This window comes from Malaclemys terrapin, chromosome 2 (genome assembly GCF_027887155.1).
Source record: "Malaclemys terrapin pileata isolate rMalTer1 chromosome 2, rMalTer1.hap1, whole genome shotgun sequence".
Classification (NCBI taxonomy): domain Eukaryota; kingdom Metazoa; phylum Chordata; order Testudines; family Emydidae; genus Malaclemys; species Malaclemys terrapin.
The window spans coordinates 70,452,311-70,475,447 of record NC_071506.1 but is presented as its reverse complement, the minus strand read 5'-3'; the positions used below and the strand labels follow the sequence as shown (position 1 = coordinate 70,475,447).

Below are 23,137 nucleotides of genomic sequence, written 5' to 3'. Positions count from 1 at the left end.
TTGAACTGCTTTCTACAGCTGCTCTGCCAGATCAATCTCTTGCTGGCTCCTCCTTGCTGGCTCCTTTCCAAGGGCCCAATGGCTACGGGAAATGGGGCACCCATGGGTCCCAGCACTTCTGGAGGGAGTGGTCGCCCCAACACAGTTCTGGGTCTGAGGGCTCTCAATCGTGAGGGGAATGGTGGCCCCAGCTGACCCCCCATTTTACCCTATTTACTCCCAGAGCAACAGCATCTGCTTGAAAGATTTTCTGCATGTTGTGCTGGCTTCAGTCCCTGGCTGGCTTCTCCCTGCTTTTATCATCTGTTCTCCTTTTTGAGGCCTACTTCCCAATTATAAACCTTACAACTGCTTCCTTTGAAGCCAGTGACATCACACTCAATTTTCTACATTAACAGTTTTACTACTTAGCACGATGCTACAGGCTGCCAACACACTGAGCAGTACCTGAACCTTGATCAACTGATGCAAATTTTCCAGACTCAATTGCCTGTTAAGCCTCCACCCAGATTTAGGCATTTCTGACAAAGTGAATTCCCAATAGCCAGACGAAATTAGGCATGGTTTAGAAATGAAGGTATTTATTTAATTAAAGTATTTTCAATGTAGTGTAGGTTTTGTATAAGTGATAGACAAGGCTCAAAATTTCTGAAGCTTATTAAAAGATTTTTGCTCTGGCAATCAGTCAATAGATCTTTTGTGAACAGGTTAAGCAGTTCATGCTTTTTTTCCCCAAGGTTGGTAGTACTGCAAGTATACAGGGGGCTCAATCCTGAAATGTCCCAAGTGCCCCCTGCAAGGTCCTGAGTGACCTCAGTCCCCAGGAAAGTCAATGGGTCTGAAAGGTCAAATTCTCTGAAATGCATTTAAGTGATACAAAATGACCTTGAAATGGCTAAAATTGCTAGATGAGAATTACCCTTGTGAAGGGGAACTCTCCACTTGTGTACAGATGGCAGAGGATGGTGCTGCCTCTTATGCCAGCTGTCATCCCCCTCCTCCTAGTATAAGGAGATGGAGGCAGGAGGTTCTGGGGTATTCTAGGGACAGGACATGGATGGGTCAGGGTGGGGAGGAAGTGTTGTGCAGCAGAACTGTAATCTGTTCTAGGACTGTGTGGCTCTGAATCAAGGAGCCAGAACCAGCTCCCAAAGGCCACCACTCTCTACCATGTCCAAGCACGACTCAGATATAGTGGAAAATTGGAGCCAAAGACTTCAGCACTTTATAGGATGTGGTCCAGTATTTCTACTGCCAGTGGAAACTGAAAATAAAATGTACAGATTTCTGCACATATTTTTTGAAAGTTAACCAAAATTTATGAACCAAGAATTTTTTTAAAAAAACATTTAGGTACCTACATAAAAGTAGCCACATTTTCAGTGCAACTAATTTCACGGAAGATATGGGAGCTCAGCCCCTTCCGAAATCAGGCCAATTATGTAGGGGCCTGAACATGAATGAAAGGTGGGATTTTCAAAAGCATTCAGAGGAGGGCTAACTCCTCTCCCATTAAAATCAATGGGAATTTCACCATTGATTTCAATGGGAGGCAAGTTGGGCCAATGCTGAGCACTTATAAAAAGTCCACCCTTGGTGTGCAACTTTGAAACTTTTGGCTGTGGTACACAACCATAGACCTAGCCACCATAAGCACAGGCATGGAAACTATCTTCATCCTCCTTCAGGAGCTTACAGTGGTGCCTGCATCTGCACTGCTGCAGGAGGGGCCTGCCCCACGGGAACGGGTGCATATCCAATGTGGAAAGAAGGGGACAAGATCTGAAGCATTCACACAATGGGATCTGAGCCTTATATGCAAAGAAGCTCTGCACTACAGGTGCTTCCAGGGCCTGGGCACATAGGTGTTGGAGGAGAAGAATTGGTGCTTCTGCAACTACACAGAGCCACAGACCGTTCTCCTCCACAGGCCATGGGGCTGCATTAGGGAGGTTTCAGAGATCAGGCTGGGACTCAGGGGATCCAAGTTCTGTTCCTGGATATGCCATAAACTTGCTGTGCAACCTTGAGTGAATCACTTAATCTCTCTGTGCTTCAGGTCCCTGTGAAACGGAGATGATAGTTAAAAGACATTTGAGGCTGAATCCACAAATGTTTCTGAGGTGCTCAGACACTGTAGTAATAAACGCCACCTAAAAAAACCTACAAAGAATAAACAAAATACTGTGGACTTTTGAGAATGCACTAGCAGCCATTGAGTAGCATCCTACTGCCCACAGCTTTAGGGGAAGATTACTCAGTCTATACACCGATTCCCATCATGCACACTGTCGTCTTGGGATAGCTGTTAGAAATAAGATTTAGACCTCACTCCACCCTCTAGAAGCCAGTTTCAGTAGCAGCAAATGTGTAATGCAACTGAGCACAGAGGAGGTTCCATCGGTGTATATACACCCTCCTTTCATAAAAATAAACATGAAAAAAATGGAGAATACCCACACGCCAGTAATTCAAATCAAGATGCATGCTTTGTTCAAATTTCATGAAGAAATGAGAGGGGCAAGTGAGGGCAGTACAAGGTTCTTTGATTTTTAAAGTGTAAGTTTAAATTCCCCTTAATAATAAGCTTAACATCTATTAGGCCACTGGGCAGACAAATTGGTGTTCAAGTGTTACTCTCTGTGAGTTTGTTGGCTCCCTGCCCTCTCTGACAAGATAAATGCATTATGTCTAAATACTCTCTCTCCATAATATATTATAGCAGGTGCTTAGAGACATCTGCTACAGTTAATGTTGCAAAAGGCTTTCTATCATAACCCTCCTGATTTCACATGTTCATAGCTGTCTGAAATGCTCATCTTTTCAGCTGAAGCTTGTCATGCTTTATCTGTTCTCTTGATTTTGTTTTATTATTATTTATTTGTATTGCAGTATCTCCTCAAGGCCCTCAACAAGACTGATGCCTCATTTTGCTAGGCCCTCTAGCTACCCATAGTGAAAGACAGTTCTTGCCCTTCCACAGAGCTTAATTTCTAAACAGATAAGACAGATATAGGGTGGAACAGGAAACAGAGCTAACAGAGAGCTGAAGTGACTAGCCCAAGGAAACACATCAGGTTGGTGGGAGCACTAGGATGAGAACTCCTCCTAACTCCCAGTCTTATCCCAATTTTCATTTTGTTTTTAAAAATTGTACATGAGGGAAGAATAATGCACATTTCCCATGTTAAAAATATCCTAATCACACTTTATAGACGTAAATATAATATAATTTCTGTCATCAATAAACATTCACATCACAAAACACCTACTGTGTATGCATATCCATATGATTCATCTTCTATCGACAATCACAAGCAACCATCTTCCAAATCCATTGTGTTGCCTTTGAACTTGAACCAGCTTGGTGCTTGAATATTACAAATGAAGCGCCATGAGCAGGTATCTGATGGGCTTTTTCTGCTCAGGGACTATCATGGTACTTGTCCAGGCAGAAAAGATTTAGAAGCAAGAGGTTATGAAATTCCCAAACCATAGCAAGGGCACTGGCTTTCTGCCTATCCCTCTAAAATGTGGTGTTGTCAGACTATAAACAAAATGTAGTTAAGAATAATTTGTTTCAGCTTTTGCATGCAGGTATGTATATTGGCTTGGGAATATACATCTGCTCTGGCTAGGTTTTCTTTCTGGAGTAACACAGTTTATCATTGTTGAGGAGATCAAGTGCACGAGCTCTTATCTGTTCAACCACCAAAGAAAGCATGTCATCAGGTTACTGTGCTCATGACCACTGCCCTCACTACCTAAGGTGTGGGAAAAAACACTGTATTCTATTTTATTAATTGAGAACTAGTATATGATTACATCATTAAGGATTGTATTCAAATGTTTATGCTTATCTTAAGTTTTTATAAGGCACCTATTGCCTCTGGGGCAGAGTTAAACTTGCACATGCAATGTTTAATTTTTGCAAGTTCTGACCACTGAATGCTCAAGACTGTGAGCAAGCAAACACTTGTGCACATAATTAACTTTACACAAGTGAACAGTTCCACAGAACTCTCTGTTCTAATGACTTGAACTCAATGAAACAACTCATTTGCATAAGGCTAAGCATAAGTCAAGTGTCCAGGATGCAGCCCTACCTTTAAACCCTGAAGATTGCATTAATACAGTTTTGCATGTGATATGATCTAGTGTAAAGAAAATGTCTGATTTACACAGTCTGTTCTGAATACACATTGTACACAGTTTCAGATTCCACAGTGTGTACGTAGGTGCATATATGTGGGGCAATATGCTAGGGACACTTACAAAAAAAATCTATGAAAAATTCTAGACACTGAAAAATAGTACACAACTGCTTTTAAATTAAAAAGTATTTTCCTTTACACTGAGGGCTGCAGGAGTTTGTAAACAGTTAAAAGACAGCAAGCATGTAGTCCAGGTTCTCAAAATATTAAGCCACAGGGAAATCTAACTTATTCACAATAATAGTAAACTTGTTATTTCTGAAACAGTGATGAAAATCATTGCTGGATTACTATTCTGTAACATACTGCTAATTAAAAAAGGATGTTGTTTCATATGTTATTGTGCACCATACATTTTGACTTACATTTTCATTTTAATTATTAATATTTATTTTTTAAAGTCATGGTTTCCTATAAGTTGTACATCTTCAAATTAACAACATAGAGAGATGTAAAATTAATTACCAGCTCTTAATGCCAGATTATGGATCTCAGTAGGTTGTCAAGAATATATAAGAGCAAACAGAGAAAGTAATTTTTGTTGTGTGTTTAGTTGGTTGTGGGGGGATTGTGCCGGGTTGTTATTTTCCTTTCTTTTGATCACTTTCTGAATTCAGAGGTAACCTAATGTTGCTTTTGATTAGTGTTTACTGTAACAGATTGTTTGTGGTTACTCTAGTTGCTTTCTTAATTTATCTCTGCATAATGGGAAACATTTCCTTGATTAAGAAACTGCTAAAAGTTACTGAATTGTTTTCCCAAGCATTTCTTCTATGACTACAGGTACATTCTATCCTAATAAAGGGCACATAGCTTAATTTGTATGTCATCTGCATGAGTCACTTCAGTGTGAAACAGTACATCGCAATAGAGATTAATAGAATACATGGTACTTCTATAGCACCTTTCAACTGAAGATCTCAACATACTGCTCAAATATTAGTTACCTCTCTTATAGGTGAAAGAGCTTAAGTCTTATTATAGTGATTTTACCTATAGGAAAATGGAGTATCTGAGATTTACATGATTTACTTTAATACTGCAAATCAGGAGCCCTGGATTCCCAACCCCCTGCTCTAACCACAATAGAAACTATAGTTTCTATGCTGTTTTTTTCCCCCTTTATTTTACTGAGGCCGACTCAGTTGTTCTGGTTTACATGGACAAAAAAACAAAAACTAGTGTTTCTGGAAAGAGTGTATCCCTCTCCCTTCCCTCATATGTCACTGGTCACACCACAAACTCTTCAGCACAAGAATAGTATCTTCTTAGGTGTTTCTAGAGCGCCTAACTCAGTGGGGCCTCGATCCTATGGATGCTACTAGAGTTTAATCATAGCATAATACTACTACTAACGTAATTTATTATATTCAGATATTAACAGTGTTACAATAGGGCTCACTGAAATACTGCTATCTGAGTTTTACAATGATAGCAGATGATACTCCCCCACTCACACACACACACACACACTCTCTCCTTTTGTGACCCAGAAGGGTTTGTGACTCTTTCTTAGAGACTTTAATATCCTTCCCTCATTTCTTCCCTGTAACATCCTATGGGGGCCAACCGTTCCTTCTTTAGTTAATCAACACCACTGCCAGGTTGTCTGGAAGGTGAATAGAGAGTGAGGGAAGATGCATGTATGGCTTCCTTGGTTAGTGAGGAAAAAATGGCTTCAGTCTGGCTTGCAGTCTAAGCTTTCTATATACAAGTCTGTAGTCAGGAAGGGTGGAGGGAGAGAAGGGAAAGAAAACCTCCTCCTCACTTCACAGATTACTGCAAAGCTGTTTGGCTGTGGGGAGAATGGTGGCTGTCCCTTAGAACGTAGGTATTATCCCTTCAGAATAGAGCTAACCTTAGTTCAGCTGAAGAATGTCTACACTGCAATCACAGGTGTGATTAAAGCTAGGGTGGGTATGCCTACATGAGCTGGAAGTGAACTAGTGTGGCTAAAAATAGCAGTGAAGAAGCAGTGGTAATTAGCCTGGGTCTCACAATCACTGTGTCTTCACTACTATTTTTAGTTGGGCTAGCTAAAGTAAAGCTTGCACGCAGATGCCTACATGAACTGCACTCACACCTCCAATTGTATTCTAGTCAGACCCTAAGAGGGCACCATTTGGTCCAAAAATGTTTACTTTTAATAATTAAATTTCTCTTTAGCTGTTAATCTACTACTACAGCAGAATGGAAACTTATTTACAGTCAGCTGTGTTAATGTTCTGCACTGTTAGTATCGCAAACAAAGTCACTTTTTAGGAAAATGCATTTGTTAAAAATATTATTAAATACATTTCAAAGTTCGTTCATGATGGGGGGAATTTTTACATTATGGATTTTCAGATGGCTGGACTGGGCAAAATAGATGCAGCTCTCTTTTAAAGATCAACTACAGTACATACCTCATAAATGGACAATATATTTTTCCATTAAAAAAAGATCAAACCCAAGGCATTCCGTTCCCAATTTGATTTAACTACTCGCACACTGGTCTATGCCAAAGTTGTTTGGATCTTATTCTCACTTACCCATGTTCAGTTTTGATTAACATTCTTTATTTCCAACTCTATTTCCAAATTGTGTTTTGACTGGAGATTGGTATTAGATATATAATGTTTCCAGTGGCTTCAGAGAAATCTGCAGCAGGAAAAAAGAGCTCTCAAAAGCTAAAAACATGTCTGAGAGCTTTGCAAAATTCGACTCACCCATTCATTCTGGGCAAGTAATTTTTTTTTTGACAGGCATGTAAAATATCATCATTTATTTTTCTACTGTCACCAATCAAGGGCAGGCAAGCAGGTTTTGTACAAATATAGGAAAATGTTCATGGCAGTTATTCAAACCAGCTGGATGTGGATAAATAAATATCTTAGAGATGAAAATTAAAAGTAAACGTCTACATAATGGGCACAAGCTTTTGGCGACAACAGAGCATTTTAAAGCAAAACTATTACTGGAGATTTTTCATTTCATTTGTTTTTCTCCAAGTTAAACTAAACAAACAAAACCCAAACATATTTTGTACAACAACTTTTTTATAGTTTTAATGATTCCACTTCCTGCCCTGCACTATAGCTCATAAGAAAGAGAGAATATGCATTGCAAAACTCTGATGTTCTTCCACCCACCTGTCATTTAAAAGCTTATTCCCTTTTGCATTTTGCCTTTCTTTTCATCCTCCAATTAATGCTGGAGCATCAAAACCCCTCGTGTACCACCCACTGCCACTAACAAAACTGGGAAGCTTCCTTGTGACACCCAACCCCATTGCAGTAGTTTAAATGTCTCTTCATCAGATCATGATTATTTTGGGCTCTGTCATCCAAGTTCACATCCTGAGCCAAATGCTCCTGTAAACAAATGTTCTCTCGGCTACCTCGAGATGTGGAATAGATCAGCAGCCTAGCTGGGAGAAGGGCAGCGGAGTCTGTGTCTTCCCCTCCTGGAAAGATTAACAGATAGGTCCATCCCAGTTTTTATAGCTCCCAGTCTGCCCTAAACTTTCTTCTAACTGTACATTTTGAAAGGTCATCCCTCCTTCTGCCATTATGAAAAAGGACATAGGGGAATACAATGGACATTTTTCAGGAGCTGATCTCAGATGCCCTTGGATGATGACAACTGGACACTGCTGAGTGAATTCATGTACCAATCCTGACTTGAGCAGGATTCAGATAGCTGTGAGAAGGAGCACGGAATGAGCAATGTAGCACTAAAAATGTGTTTTGACTGTTTTGATGACATCATAACCTCAATGGAATGCTGAAGGACGTCTGCCAGTCCTCTACTCAAAAGCTCAACTTCCTTTTTAGGAGAGATTTCTTCTGTCAAAATGCCAAACTAGCCTATTTTCTTGACTTTTTTTTTTTTTAAGCTAAGGATAACTGTAGTAGACCCTATAACATAGAGAACTGTCTGTCGCATAGAGGAAAAGGCCAACATTTTCAAACCTGGGCTCTTAGAATCATAGAATATCAGGGTTGGAAGGGACCTCAGGAGGTCATCTAGTCCAGCCCCCTGATCAAAACAGGACCAATCCCCAGACAGTTTTTTGGCCCAGATCCCTATATGGCCCCCTCAAGGATTGAACTCACAACCCTGGGTTTAGCAGGCCAATGCTCAAACCACTGAGCTATCCCTCCCCCACAAATCCAGTCAGCCCTCTGAAAATCAGGCCAATTTTATATTTGGGAGCCTAAACATGGATTTAGGAAGCTGAATTTTAAGCACCCAGGTTTGAACATTTTGGACAGATTTTAATTTTTTTAAATTGTTCCTGAATGAAAGAGAATGTACACACAGACAAATGAAGAAACTCAATTTAGTCTGCCCGATTTCTTCACTGTTTGGGGTAGCATCCTCTTGTGAGGTAACAATGACATCTGGAGGGATAGAAAGGCATGACTGGGCAGTTCAGCAGTGTCCTAATGAAAAATTATGATTAGGTTAAAAATAAATAGATAAATTTTGAGCCACTGAACACTCAAATCTAATTATCTGATTTTGTTGTGCCGGACACAAAATTGCAAGGGCGTTGATAAAAAAAAAAAAAAAATCGATGGAGGCAGCTTTCCTGAAGTAAAATTTTCCCAGATAAGGGAGAGATTTTCAAAAATTAGTAAAGGCTTTGGAAGCACAAGTCCCTTTGAAAGTTAATGGGACGTAACTCACCTTATATAAACAACAGTACCCTAACAGTCTGACTGCAGTAGTTCAACCTGCTACTTGATTATTTCTAAAGAATGTCATGACAAGAGGCTCAGGGCCAAATGCTGCCCTGAATTGTGAGGTGGCAGTGGGGGGAGGGGCGGTATATTAATATGCTATTGTGTACATTATGGTACTATCCAGAAGCCTCAACTATTACACTAGGCATGGTGCAAAACACACAGTGAGAGACAGTCCCTGTTCCAAAAACAGTTTACAATTGGAATTAAGGCAAAATGTGACATGCTAGTGTAACAAACTAGGTTGGATGGAGAAAGGGGAGGGTACTTAGTCTGGAAGGTGTGGCAGGAAGGTGACATGAAGATGCAGGTACTTAGACTGACTATATACACCATTTATAGGATGGGGGGGGGGATTTTTCCTCTCTTCAAAAGATATAAATACAAAATAGATAGCAATATAATGCTCTACTGGGCACCTGAATAGCCATTATCAGCTGGCAGTTTACTGGAGACATCACAATAGAAGCAGATCCTTAAAAGGGATTTAAAGGAGGGCATGGTTGCTGCTCTACAGATCAGTTCAGTGAGGGTGTTTCATGCATAAGTGATGGCATGGAAGAAGGCATGAAGAAATTTATGGGAGAAGCTGACAAATGAACAACAATGGTTGGCACCAATGGTAGAGTGGTGTGCGGGGGGAATATAATATAAAAGAAAGGATACGCATGATGGTGTTAAATTGTGAAGGGGCTCGATTCATTTAAGCACTTTTGAAAATTTTACTCAAGAACAAGAGGCTTGTAACTATTTGATATGGAGGTAAAGGGGGCCTGATGAGAGGCCTTTGAAAGGGAGACAACATGGCTACAGTGACAGGAAGACGATCTTAGCAGCAGCATTTTGAATGGATCCGAAAGGGGCGAATTAGGTAACAGGAAAAGCTTTGACGTTGGAGGTCACAAGGGCCTGAATGAGCATCTTAGTATGTGTTCAAAGAGAAAAGGCTGAATATTGGAGATCTTACTGAGGAAAAAATGTAAGATAAGGATATGACTTGGAGGTTGTATTGTATTCTCCTGATATTCCAATTAACATATGGCACACTTACGCCAATACATCTAAGCATTTAAGCACGCAAAAGTAGTCAACGTTTTTGTTTCTTAATTGTATTATATCTGTTTTAGTGTTATATGGAAATTAATGCTAAGTAAGGACAATAAATTCAGAACATGACATTTTCAACCTATGGAATAATTAAAGTCTATAAATCTTTTTTAGGCAGAATTGTTGCGGTAACAATGCGAGTCGTTCATGCAATAATTAGATGTTATCCTGAGAATTACTAGGTTTTAAAAACATGATTCTCAGTAGCTACAGTAATTTCTCATAGTAGATGTCTTTACAATAGCAAATAAGTAATATTCTGCATCTTCTAGCCTAACACAAACAAAATCTCCATTTTGCAATAAAAGTAATCCTGAAGCCAGAATTAATTTGGAAAATGTTTTAAATGACTGATTTTCAAGGAAAATATTTACTGATAACTACTGAAAATTGAGACTAGCATATATCAGTAGGCCTATCATCATTTCATTTGTTATTTTCCCCACATTTTATTATTCATATTTCACTGTGTGACTATGAAAATGTTTGGCTGGCTGGGTCTATGTAGGATGATGTTCATATTTAGTAAGCTAGGCAGCTAAAGTACTATAAACATTTGGAAAATGTTTTAATATTTTATCACAGTGAACTATGTAAAAGTTATCCCTGCTGTATATCTTCTCCCATTCCGAGGCAACAGTTGAAGATACATTGTTGCATATTATTATACTCTCTAACTGACTCTGGCTACAGAATTGCAGTTCAATTTCTCTCTCTAATTTTTAAATAAAATCAGGGAATTATACCACAGACATTTCAATCAATTGCATTGTGTTACTTACAGCTGCTCCAATGATCCAAGTCCTTTAAATGCGTGTTGGTCTATTGTGTGGATTTCATTCTTGTACAAGTAACTGCAAAAAACAAATTATTGCAATGAGAAATAGAAGACTCGAACACCGCATTAACTTGTCCTCTTTTAGAATTAAGTCATTAATTGTATTAAGGACATTACAGCATCTCCTGAGTGACAAGGTAAAAACATACATGTTGGATAAACATATCATTTTTTTGTCCAAATGCTAAAGCTATCTTATAAAGCATATACAGATGTATTTAAGGAAAACAAGAGAATGTTCAGACTGGATACTTGTCAGCAGAGCTGAGCAAACAATGCACAACAATCTCTCACATATTTAGCCTCTAAGACTATGATTTCCTTACATGTATGTTATTAAATTTTTTCCATTTTTTTTTTAAAAACCATATTTCTGGGTTGATTGCACATGCTTATGCCATCCTCTAAATTCACTATTGGAGGCAGGATACCGGACAAGATGGACCAATGTTTTGAACTAGAATGGCAATTCCTACATAACTATATTCCCAAGTTGTGTTGGTTACTTGTGATTGCTCAGATAAGCTATATGGTATTGTATCTGTTCATTGAGTGGTTGATCTTATGAGCACTGCTGGTATAAAATTAAGTTTCTGTAAATACTTGAGCAAGCAAATTTCAAATTTAACTTTCAAATTCACACAAACATTTGCATGCAAAGAGTTGATTGTTTGAATCTTTGTGAAAAGCAAATACAAAGGGGGAATGAGCATAGCCAGAATGAATTAATTTGCTGAATGATAAGAATTTCACTCCCTAATCCTAGTATTTCTTTTTTCTAACCTTAACTATCTAAATATAAATACTGTTGCAGTGACAAAATTTGGGTACTCAAACAAGGGTAAGGGTAAGAGATTAACAGGAATCAAAACATGATTAGACATTTATATGAACAAGACCATCAGAGTTACAATAGCAAACATAAAAATAATATAATGTTATGACAGGAGTCATGAGGTGTTCTTACACATGGTCTAACAAGTTGGTTTTTTCTTAACACGTTCTTAGTCTTTGAAAAAATGGTGTAACATTACTTTTTGTTATGCAGACATCATTGAGACAAACTGTGGCAGATAGGGGAGTTTGTTTCTTGCTGTATTTTCTATATTTGGGACAAAGTAGCTTCTTGGGACCCAGGTCTGCGTATGTTGGCTGACATTTTGGGGAAGCATATGGGTGCTGTTTGTGACTGCCTCTGTTCCAGGACTGGTTTGTTTAGTTTGGAAAAGAGAAGACTGAGAGGGGACATGATAGCAGTTTTCAGGTATATAAAAGGGTGTCATAAGGAGGAGGGAGAGAACTTGTTCACCTTAGCCTCTAAGGATAGAACCAGAAACAATGGGTTTAAACTGCAGCAAGGGAGGTCTAGATTGGACATTAGGAAAAAGTTCCTAACTGTCAGGGTGGTTAAACACTGGAACAAATTGCCTAGGGAGGTTGTGGAATCTCCGTCTCTGGAGATATTTAAGAGTAGGTTAGATAAATGTCTATTAGGGATGGTCTAGGCAGTATTTGGTCCTGCCATGCGGGCAGGGGACTGGACTCGATGACCTCTCGAGGTCCCTTCCAGTCCTAGAATCTATGAATCTATGAATCTATGGTGTACATGTGTAAATAAACAAGTTATATTAAAAATGCATCCTGACTCGATGTCACTGATTTCTCCTTCACTGGTAAATCAATCCATCACTACTTGGCAAACGGTGCCACTGGTGTCAGAAGGAGCAACAAGAACAAAAAATTTCTGGAAAGAGATAAATCCACATGCTATATGGCATAAGCCAGCCTTCCACTGATAGGGGTCAGGAAGAAATCTTACCTGTGGGCAGGATATCCCTACTGCAGGGTCTCCTCCACCTTCCTCTGAAGAATCTGGTACTGGCTACTGTGGGATACAAGCTAATGAGCTACAGAGATAACTGGTCTGATCTAATATGGTAAGTTGTATATTTCTTTGGATGCCTTCCAGCATGGTAGACTTAGGGTATGTCTACACTCCCCGCCAGATCGATGGGCAGCAATCGATCCAGCGGGGGTTGATGTATTGGGTCTAGTCTAGACGCAATAAATCGACCCCCGAGTGCTCTCCTGTTGACTCCTGTACTCCACCGCCGCGAGAGGCGCAGGCAGAGTCGACGGGGGAGTGGCAGCAGTCAACTCACCACTGCAGTGAGTATGTCGACTTCAGCTACATTATTCACATAGCTGAAGTTGCGTAACTTAGATCAACCCCACACACACAACACACAAGGTGTAGACCAGGCCTTAGTCTCCCAACACTAGTACCTATGAACAGGCAGTTGTGGGGATATGCTTTCCCCTAGGTCGCCTCTACCTCTTTCCCGGGAGTTAGTTTACTTGTCTATTCATTTATACCATGCTCTTCCTGAGTATGTGAGTGTCAGCCAAAACTTACAAAAACACAAAGCCAAATTCATATACTGAAAGCTTTATAGGACTCTGATTTCTTTCCATCCTCTACCAGTAAGTCTTAAAGAATCATTTTTAAAACTTTCTTGCCTTCCATTTTTCGTTTTCCCAACTGCCTCTTTTCCCTTTGTTCCTTCTCTTCTATCCCTATTTTTGTCCTTCAGCATCATGTACTGGCATAGTTGCTATTTCTTAGTAAGTTTCCTGTTTGTGAAAATGCTATGACGAAGAACTTGTCATTAATATGATGGAAATAGGGTTTCTGCTTTTTCTGCTTCTTAAGTAGAAACAAACAAACAAAATAAACATATTCTTCTTTTGTTTCCCTTTGACTGTATTTCATCTTGCTCTGAAGAAGTCAATCTCCCCAGGGAGGGCAGTCTCACAATCTGAGAAATACTGACAAAGGATGACAATTTCAGAAAATAAACAACATAAAAGTATGTGAAAGTTATACAGGGAGATATGCCGTCACTAGTACTAAAAGACCTCTTGGCCAAATGCAAACACACTAGACAACAGGACAGCATGTTGCATGTAAAATTATTCATAACAAAGGCCAGAACTACACTACAAAGTTTTGTCAGCATAGCTGTGTTGGTCAGGGGTGTGAAAAAACACACACATCCCTAGTGAAAGAGTTATGCCAGCAAATCCCCCAGTGTAGACGCAGCTGTGTCAACAGAAGAGTGCCTCTGTCTGCAGAGATAATGTCATTCGGGGAGGTGGTGTTACTTTGCTGACAGAAAAACTCCTCCTGTTGGCATATGCTGCACCTGCTGCTATAGCTATGTCAGCAAAGCAACTGTAGTGTAGACAAGGCCAAAGAGTGCATGCAAACTATTGGCTGAATGAAGAGAAAGCAAACTGACTGAACTGCAAATGAACGTGACTGAGAGTTACTTTTGCAATGTTTGTTAAAGTCCTTTCTGCAGAAACAAACATGACAATGTTTTGTGTTAATAAAAAGCGCCAAAAAACCCACAAATTAATATTTAAGGGAAAATGAAAGGAATCTACACAAGCCGACCCTCTAAAACATATTTCTCTCTCTTGAATTTTGCCAAGTATGGCTGCAATAATAAAATTTCACACCAGGCACTTTCTCACTTGCCTGAATTACTATGAGAATTGTGGCATGAATTTAAAACATACCACTGTTTTTTAAAAGCTGAGTGTGAAATAGAAAACAAAATGACAAAATATTATTATACAGCTAGAAGCTATCCCAGCTTTGGCACCACAGTTACAGTTTTAATGGAAGTGTCCTGCTCCTTGCCATGGAAATACCACTGCTTCGTGGATCACTTATACAAGTTAAATGCAGCAGAATGTCACCAAATAAAATTTAAACTTGGCATGAAGAAAATCCCAATTCAAACCCATCACTGAAAATCATACACCAAGTCTAGAACAACTAAGAGTCTTAAGGCAAAATTTCACTAGCACATCTATATGAAAGATCGCAGCTCAGATAACCTGCTCCCCCCATCACATAGATGCAAAACTGGAAGAGCAGAATCTTCCTTTCATTTGCAGAATAATTCATAAGTGACTGTGATAGTAAATCCTACTCCTCTATCTATCTTAGGGCTTTAGACTGCCTCCCCTCACTGTGCTATCTCAGTGCCTTCCATGTAAAATCATCAGCAAAGTCCTAACTGGATTTCCTGGAGTCTCTGGCGCTTATCGCTTTTAGGTGTAAAAACTTTGCTTGGGGTAGGGTTTTGGGTGGTGGCCTCACAGTTTGGAGTTGGCTGCACCTTTGAAGTTACACCTATTTTACCTAAAGTTTAAGTAGGCCTAGCTGATCCCACATACCCCACTTCTGAGACTCAGGGGACAGTCTGCACTGCGGGAGACTGCCCCCACTTCCTCCGCCTCTCCTGAGTTTCAGGGGCTGGGTTTTTATCCACTCAAAGTTCTTTGTTTCAGTTTCCCCCTAGGCCAAACCAGGGGTGTTGAACTCATCATGGTCAGAAGTAAATGGCAAGGAGAATGACACCCACTTTGTCCCTTCAATTATCGGTAAATGGGTGCATCATAAGGGAGCCCTCCCAGACATCTTCCTCAATTTCCCGTTTACAGTGCCCCATCCAAAGGAATATTTTCTCTCACAGCAGCAAATTCAGACCCATTTATTCATATAAAGGGCCAAAGCCTGCGGATCCCTTCTTGTAAAAACAGTTCCTTTCAAAAACCCAAAATAAAACTAGGTCAGAACACAGCAGCTCTTCAACCCCATTCAAAGATCACCCTTCCCAGTTTATGCACTTGAGAGTCATTAACCATTCTGTCCCAGTTCTTTTAGCTCCTATTCCAGGGCCCAACTCTCCAGGCATCCTATCTGAGAGTTCCAAGACTCGCTTCCCTCCCACAAGTCTTCTCCCATTGCACCAAGTCAGCTCTCCCATTAGAGAGCTCTCTGCAGTGTTTCACTCTCCCCAGGCCTCTTAGCCTCTGAGTCCTACCCCGGCTCAGGGGAACTTCCCTCCATGATCAGTCCTTTGTTCCTGGGCTCCCCTTGCAGGCCCTCCACTCAGGTCTTCCACCAAAGGGCTCCCTACAGTGTTCTATTCCCATGCCTCCTTGGCTGTAACCCCCACCGCTTCTCTTCAATTTCCTTCAGGGACAACCCCTTGCTTCTGTGCCCACATTACATGGACCACACTGGTTCTTCCCCTCATTCCTAGGGACCAATGCACCAGCCTTCCTGCAGCCTTGGAAGGATTCCCCAGCTTCAGCCAGTCCTTCAACAGTTCTTCTCAGAACTCATCACCAGCAACTCACAATTACTCCTCTCCTTCTGGTTCCCTTCAACCCTTTTCCTTGGGGATCTCTCTGGTGCACCTGGTCTTTCTCCTCTGTTTTTAGGCAGTTCTCACCTGTCCCTCTTGACTCTTTCAGGCAGCTATCCTTTATGTGGCCCAGGTGCCTCTCAGACCCAACTGATAGGCAACTAGTGAATCAAGGTGAGATGGAGCCTGCTTCCTCTTAATGGGGCCTGTCATCCTACAACAGGATGGCCAACATAAGTTTTTGTCTCCATTCCTGTCTACATGCAAACTAACCCATGTCTAAATTAACTGTTAGTCATCATACAGTAAATGCAGTAACAATCAAATATAGAATATTCATAAAAGTTATAGGAGCTTTCACATTGTTCACACATAGGCAGGGGCTATTGGGGAAAGCGGCTATCAGTGTTGTGTCATTCGTATGGTGGAAAGGCTTTTTCAAAAAGGAAGGTTTTGTGCAGTGTTTCCTGCATTTCCCTGATCTCCTCTGGAAATTTGTTTCATAGCTGGATCCTCTCAACCATGTTTATCCCCAGCTTTCACATGCTTCATCCTGGATTTTGTGAGGCATCATAGTGAAATATTAACAAGTTTCCCTTCTTCCTTTTTTATTTATACGAATTTGGCATCCATGAAATACATTCTTTATACTCAGAACAGAAAATGACTAATATCCCCCTCCCACAAGGAAATCACATTACAGTGACTGTTCATTAAAAGTCCATAATTTGTAGATGAATGAATTGTGAATTTAAAATACACATGATAAGATCCTCTTCCTGACCCATTTCTTTGACCATGTTCCCCCCACAATCTTTGAATTCTTCTCCTGGTCCCTTGTTTTTCTCTGCATATCCTAGCTTCCCATCCTTAACTTTGAAAGCTCTTCACAACCTTGCCCCTCCCTCATTATCTGGTCTTGTCTCTTTCAGGTAATTCAAGGCTATTATTATTGGTGAAATGGAAATGTCCACTTCTCTGCTGCCCGCACAAACTTCTCCATATTTTCTCCCTGTGACGCCAGCAGACCAGGTCATGCCAGAGTGCATTCAGGCCATTCACTTGTGTATTAGTATAGATCAAAGTGATTGGTGAAAGTAGACAAGTATATTTGGTGTTTAGACTTCATAAAACTAATGGGACAGTATTTGCATTGTTTTCTCTTATCTGTATCCTGTTATGATGCAGCAGCAAACATTTGTGTGTGTGTGTGTACCCCTGTAATTAATGACCCATCAAAGAAGTCTTGTGCAATGCTAATGAAGGACTTTAACAGGAAAAAATGCTAATTTCAAAGCAAATGGCCATTGCGTGTGATGACCAGAGGTCAGACACTTAAAATGCATCCCTCACTCATCTTCATCAAAGGAAAAGCCCACCTGGGTAGTATCACTGTCAGCTTGTTTTCTGTGAGAAGGAGCTAAAAGAAGGGATCCAAGGAAAGATCCTCCATCTCTGGACTGTTTGGACTCTTACAGGAAAGTGCACCAGATGCAAAGCAGAGGTCCCCAGAGATAATCTGCTAACCTTGAAACCTTGGGAGACTGGCAGTTTATTTTATCACTGCCACCATTTGGAATTACAAAGCGACTCACCTGTATATATATATTTACCTGCTTTAACCTCTCAATAACTCTCATTTACTTTTCTTAGCTAATACATCTTTAGTTAGTTTACTATAGAATTGGCTGCCAGTGTTGTCTTTGGTAGATCTGGAGTAAGTGACTGGTCTCTGGAGTGAGACAGACTAGAGATTCTAAGGGGACTGTATGTGACTTCATGGTAAGACTCCAGGAGTTCACATTTGTTACTGGTTTGGTGAAACCTAATTATAGAATGTACCAGCAGTGTGGGGTGTCTGCCCTGAGTAAGGCACTTACAGTTGTGAGCCACTCCAGACACTCCCATGCTGCCCTTTATCTTTAGAATGACTTCTTTGACCTAATCTGGAAATTGCATAGCTTCTCTGTACCAAGACCTACTTCTGCTGTGATGCTTACTAAATATTAGACTAAATATTAGCTAAATATTAGACTACTGCACTGAAGGGTACCTAGGGATATATGGTTTTATATACAGTATTTTTTAAAAAATGCATTTCAATTTTCCTAAGTCAAATGATTTGTAATCATCATGTTATATAATAGCTAACCAAGGTAACCATGTGATCTTATTTATGTTATCCTTACCCCTATTCCCATTTCTCTCCTAGCTTGTGCCACACTCATAGATTGCACCTCACTTCAAATTAGACAGTTAGATCTTAGGAGCAGGCACTGTGTTTCCCTATCTGTTTGTACAGCACCTAGCACAACAGGGCATGATCCTGATTGAAGCTTTTGATCCACAGGGTAATACAAATAAAGAAATAGTGGGAAAATATGTGTGTGGGTGATTGTGGGTCTAAAAATCAGCACCAAAGTATTTGCTGGGGCAAATGAAAAAGTATGGGATTTTTATGCTCAGGAGCTCTCGTGTGTTCAGGAATCACCTCAATTAGTAATTTTAATACTTTTTTGGCAGAGGAGGATATATCTAATGGGCTTGGATTCCTATTTTTATTTTAATCATGAACATGGTTAAAGGTTTCTTCTTACACAAGAAAAATGGCGGGGGGGGGGGGAGAGAAAACCTACTGTGTTACATGTCTCAGAAAAAGTTTTATTGTTCCCTATTTGAGGAATACATTTGCCATGTGTTTAGGACTGTTTAGCTAAAGCTAGGAAAGTCACACATCAGACCAACCAGTTTAGGACACTGACAATACAAATTTAAGAGTTATTACATGGCATTCTGTAAAAGCTTTAATTTACTTTTGGGGCGCTCCATATTTATGAAAACAGTTACAAATTTTAGCGAATAGGGCCAAAGAGCTTTATAAAATAAATTAGCACTGAATAAGTTATAGGAGACAAATCTGTGTCAATTAAATAGGGACACACCCAAACTTTTCTGCAGAAGACCGTGATCTTGATATAGATATTGTGCTTTGTAATGATTTAGATTAACAACAATGTACCATGGAAAAGGACATATTACAGTGAAGAGAAATACGTTAAAATCATAATGCACATTTTCAGTGATAGCTGTGGTTGTGAAAAGTTTAATGACAATTGTAAAAAGCAAAGTTTAATATATGATGGCTTAGTCTGAAAAGTGAAGTGATGTGCTTAGTGCAGTGATTAGCACTTGGATGAATGAAGCCAATTTCCAACCTTCCCAGTGGAGACCAAGTGCGTCAGGTGAACAAGATTATGCAGGGAAAAGATGACAGCCTTAACATTTCCTTTTTAATTGTCACCCTATACGCTGTGATTGTTTGGTGGACAAAGTTTTTTTTTTCCCCTTAGAGGATTAAGAAACAACAAATTAGCCATTCTGTCTAGCCAGATGCCATTCTGTCTAGCCAGACGCCATGACAAGAAAAGAGAAGAGGAAATATAGGTCTCAATTCTGTCTTCTGAGCCGTACTGCAGATCTCCACAGTTTGAAATAACTCGTGAGTTAGAGGAACTACCAGATGCTTCTATGCTCAATTCTTGTTCAACTTAGGTTAGTCCATCTTCAGAAATTTGCATAAGAGCAGATATGTATGTCCCCCCATGTTTGTTATGTTATGACAAAAGATATGGCTTGACCTACATTAAAAAAAAAATCAGATAGGCTTGTGTATGCCACCATCAAGAACAAACAGAATGGACCAAATATACTAAATTCAATTACAGCAAAACTATGATGGAATAACGTATGTTTACGCTTGTAGAGAAGGATTGGCAAGTCCTTCACTTTTCCACAGCAGTGGTGGTACAGGGGTTAATGAGTACGTAATGATTAAACTTCGTTCAAAACCAGCTTTTCTTCTCCCTCCATGTCCATCATTGGGAAATTCATTGGATAGTGGCTCATTTCTGCTATTAAGTTCTGACTTTGCTCTTTTGTTTCTCAGAACTTCCCTTTAATTATGCCACTGTCACATATAATCACATATTTGCAAGCCCAGGATGATGTTTCAGCTAAAGATTCCCTGGAGGTAGTGGAATCCTTAGATGGCATAAAACTGGCACAGCAAATCTAAGACAGCTCCCTCCACTGCCCGCTAGCACAGGCGGCACATTGGAGATTGGATGGGAAATTTCAGGGAACTGTGCTCCTAGGATCCTCTACACCATAATATCCCCTGGGTGCCATTACAAAATGGAAGAAGTTCCAGAAATTACATTCTTTTAAACACAGAATAATAGAATACATAGATCCTGTGTTTATCAAATGGTTAAAAAAAAAATTATTTATTAATTAATGAAATGTATGTACAAAAGATTCACTTATATGTTGGAGTTACAAGGAAATTACAAAAGCTTTACTTTAAATTGTAGGATTTGGAATAAAATAAGTTGTGATACTTGTGCAAACTCAAAACCCTCATGAGAGAAATGGATCTAAAGCCTTGAACTGAAACATGAATTTCCAGAAGTCTGAAAATGAACTTAGAATGAGAATTTGGAAAGTTTGAGATAAGGTGGCATTTACTTATCTGTTTATTTGAATAGTTAAAGGGCTATTTTTCTTTACACTGAGTTGATGAAAGGGCCACAGTATATGCAACATGAATCTTTTAACATTTATTATGTTATTTGGATTCACAATCATACTGAGAGTTTTAGGAACTTTCATCTGAAAACTATTTTCACTATTAAGGCTATTCTCATTTGTCTCATTTGCAACCTCATGGTTGCACTCAATAACAACAAAATAATAAGCATCACAGACAGTGTAATGGATGCTGGCAGGAGCAAGTTTAATTTTAACCTTAAGGTATCGTGAAAACAGTTCATATTATTGTGAATCCAAAAGGTACCTAATCGAAGGCACATTTTTCATAGACAAAAAAACAATATTGAATATCACAATTTTGTCAAACCTTATTTACACATGGGACATGCATAGAAAAAGTAGAACAAATGAGACTCAGATTCTTCAAATAACCAAAATCACCAGGTGCGGTCACACATGCAAATTATACTTTCAATGGAAACTAATGAAAGCAGCAGTAAAAAAAAAAAGACAACCCTGCCCTGGTGAACTGAGGGCCTGATCCTACACATTCTTGCACCCTGTGCAGTCATTTGCATCTGTGCAAATGCTACAAAATCAGAATGGTACCATTCAGCATTGCTGGTATGCTATGTTGCGCTGTACAATATTCAGTGTGTACGTACACACACACACACACACACAAAGTATGACAGCTTGCAGATCATCAGCTAGTTTTGTAGCCAGGACTGCCAATGTTTCCTAACAAGAGCATACAGCATTTATAGTAAAAAACACAGAGGGTTAACAATCACTCTTTATCGCTGAGAATATTAATTTCTGTTTCGACTTACAGGTATTGCAGATTTTCAAGCCCTTCAAAAGCATTTCTTGAAATCTTCTTGATTTGGTTGTTATTCAGAAGCCTGTAAATCATACACAAACATTTAATTCTCAATAACAGCAAGTTAGAAAATAATAAAGATCATCTGATTGAACCAAAGTACATTTAAATATTTTACCAACATAGTCAGACTATTAAAACACTTTTTAGCATTAAGAAAAACTAGAAGTGTGTGGAACAATTTTTTTTTCCAATTAAACCCCTCTCTTCATGGTTGCACTCAATAATCACAAAATAATTAGCATCACAGACAGTGAAATTGATGCTGGCAGGAGCAAGTTTAATTTTAACAACAAACAATTCATACACAAATTATTCACCAAAGCTCGGCACTGCCTGTCTGGTAAATGAAAATTGTAATAATATTTCTGTATTAGAGGGACACTGTTTTCCCTTGAAGTTCACATGATGGATGAAATCCTGACTCTATTGAAGTCAACAGTAAAATTCTCATGGAGTAAAATGGGAGCAGGATTTCATCCAAGGCATTTCCATGAAGGATGGAAATGTATTTTTTCATTCAGGAATCCTGTTTAGGCACAGATACTTGAACTACACTGAAAGTAAACTAATCAAGGCAGCTGCATCTAACCGTCCTTTTGAGGAGCATGTCACACTTTTAAGCCCTTCATGTGAACAATTCATTTTTGTTGTGGTTTTTTTTTCTTGGTGTTACTGTTAAAGTCTGACACCAGAGGCAAGCTGTCAATTTTAGGAAAGAAAATGGTTTAGTCTTCAAAAGTTCAGCAAAAAGTATGAAATTCTTAAAATAAAGAGGGCACTTTTATGCACTTAAGTGAAAAGGTGCATACCACCATTTTTGGTGAATTAAAGATCATAAGGGCACCAGAATATAGATTTTTATTCCACCCCTTCCATTTTCCAGATGCAGCTGTGAGAAGTGTTTCCACCTGCTTGGGGTAAATGTGGTCCCACCTCTTCTTACTCCACTGGCTGTTTTTACACAATGACTGGCCCAACCTGATCCTGTTTAGATAATGCGATTTAACGCAGATCTCAACAAACGGCGACATAATTCCAGCCCTGTATAAAGTCAAGCCACATACGGTTTGCAATGTATACAGCTGCTGAGTCTATTTAAAGTGCCTGCTTAAAACATCAAGGATCTCTCTATAAAGAATCACAATTCCTGTGAAGCAGCAATCTCAGCTATGTTCACAGAGGTTTGAAGGAGCAATTAAAGTGTGAAGGGCATCACTGTTTACCATGGTTCAGCCACCTACACAGACCAGTAGAATGATTAATGAAAAAAACAGCCAAGAAGAATGGAATCTAAGTATAAGATGAAAAGTGGCAGAGAAATAAATTACACAAGACCTATTCATGCAGAGTTTGAGTCTTCGGGGGAAAAGGGAGCTGTACTAATACACTGGAAACAGTTGCTGAATATGCAAAACAAATATGGACATTTTTTTCTGGCAAGTATTTCTAATATTTTTTAAAATACAAAACTAAGACAGGTCCAGGGGGAGAGGAGAAGTCTACCCTTGCCATTCCAAAACTCAGCCCCTTGAAGCATCATTTCTTTTTCTTGGTGGTTAGGTTTTGACATACATTTTTAGCTC

At 39.4% G+C, this 23,137-nt stretch overlaps 1 protein-coding gene across 1 annotated transcript in view; it reads right to left on the bottom strand.

Annotated features, from left to right (window-relative positions):
* Positions 1–23,137, bottom strand: part of PXDNL (peroxidasin like) — a 307,717-nt gene that overhangs the window by 132,179 nt on the left and 152,401 nt on the right. The window contains exons 3-4 of the mRNA XM_054016741.1: positions 21,502–21,573; positions 10,834–10,905 (exon numbers count right to left, since the gene is read on the bottom strand). Coding sequence (XP_053872716.1) covers positions 10,834–10,905; positions 21,502–21,573 — 144 coding nt within the window. The remainder of the gene's footprint in view (positions 1–10,833; positions 10,906–21,501; positions 21,574–23,137) is intronic.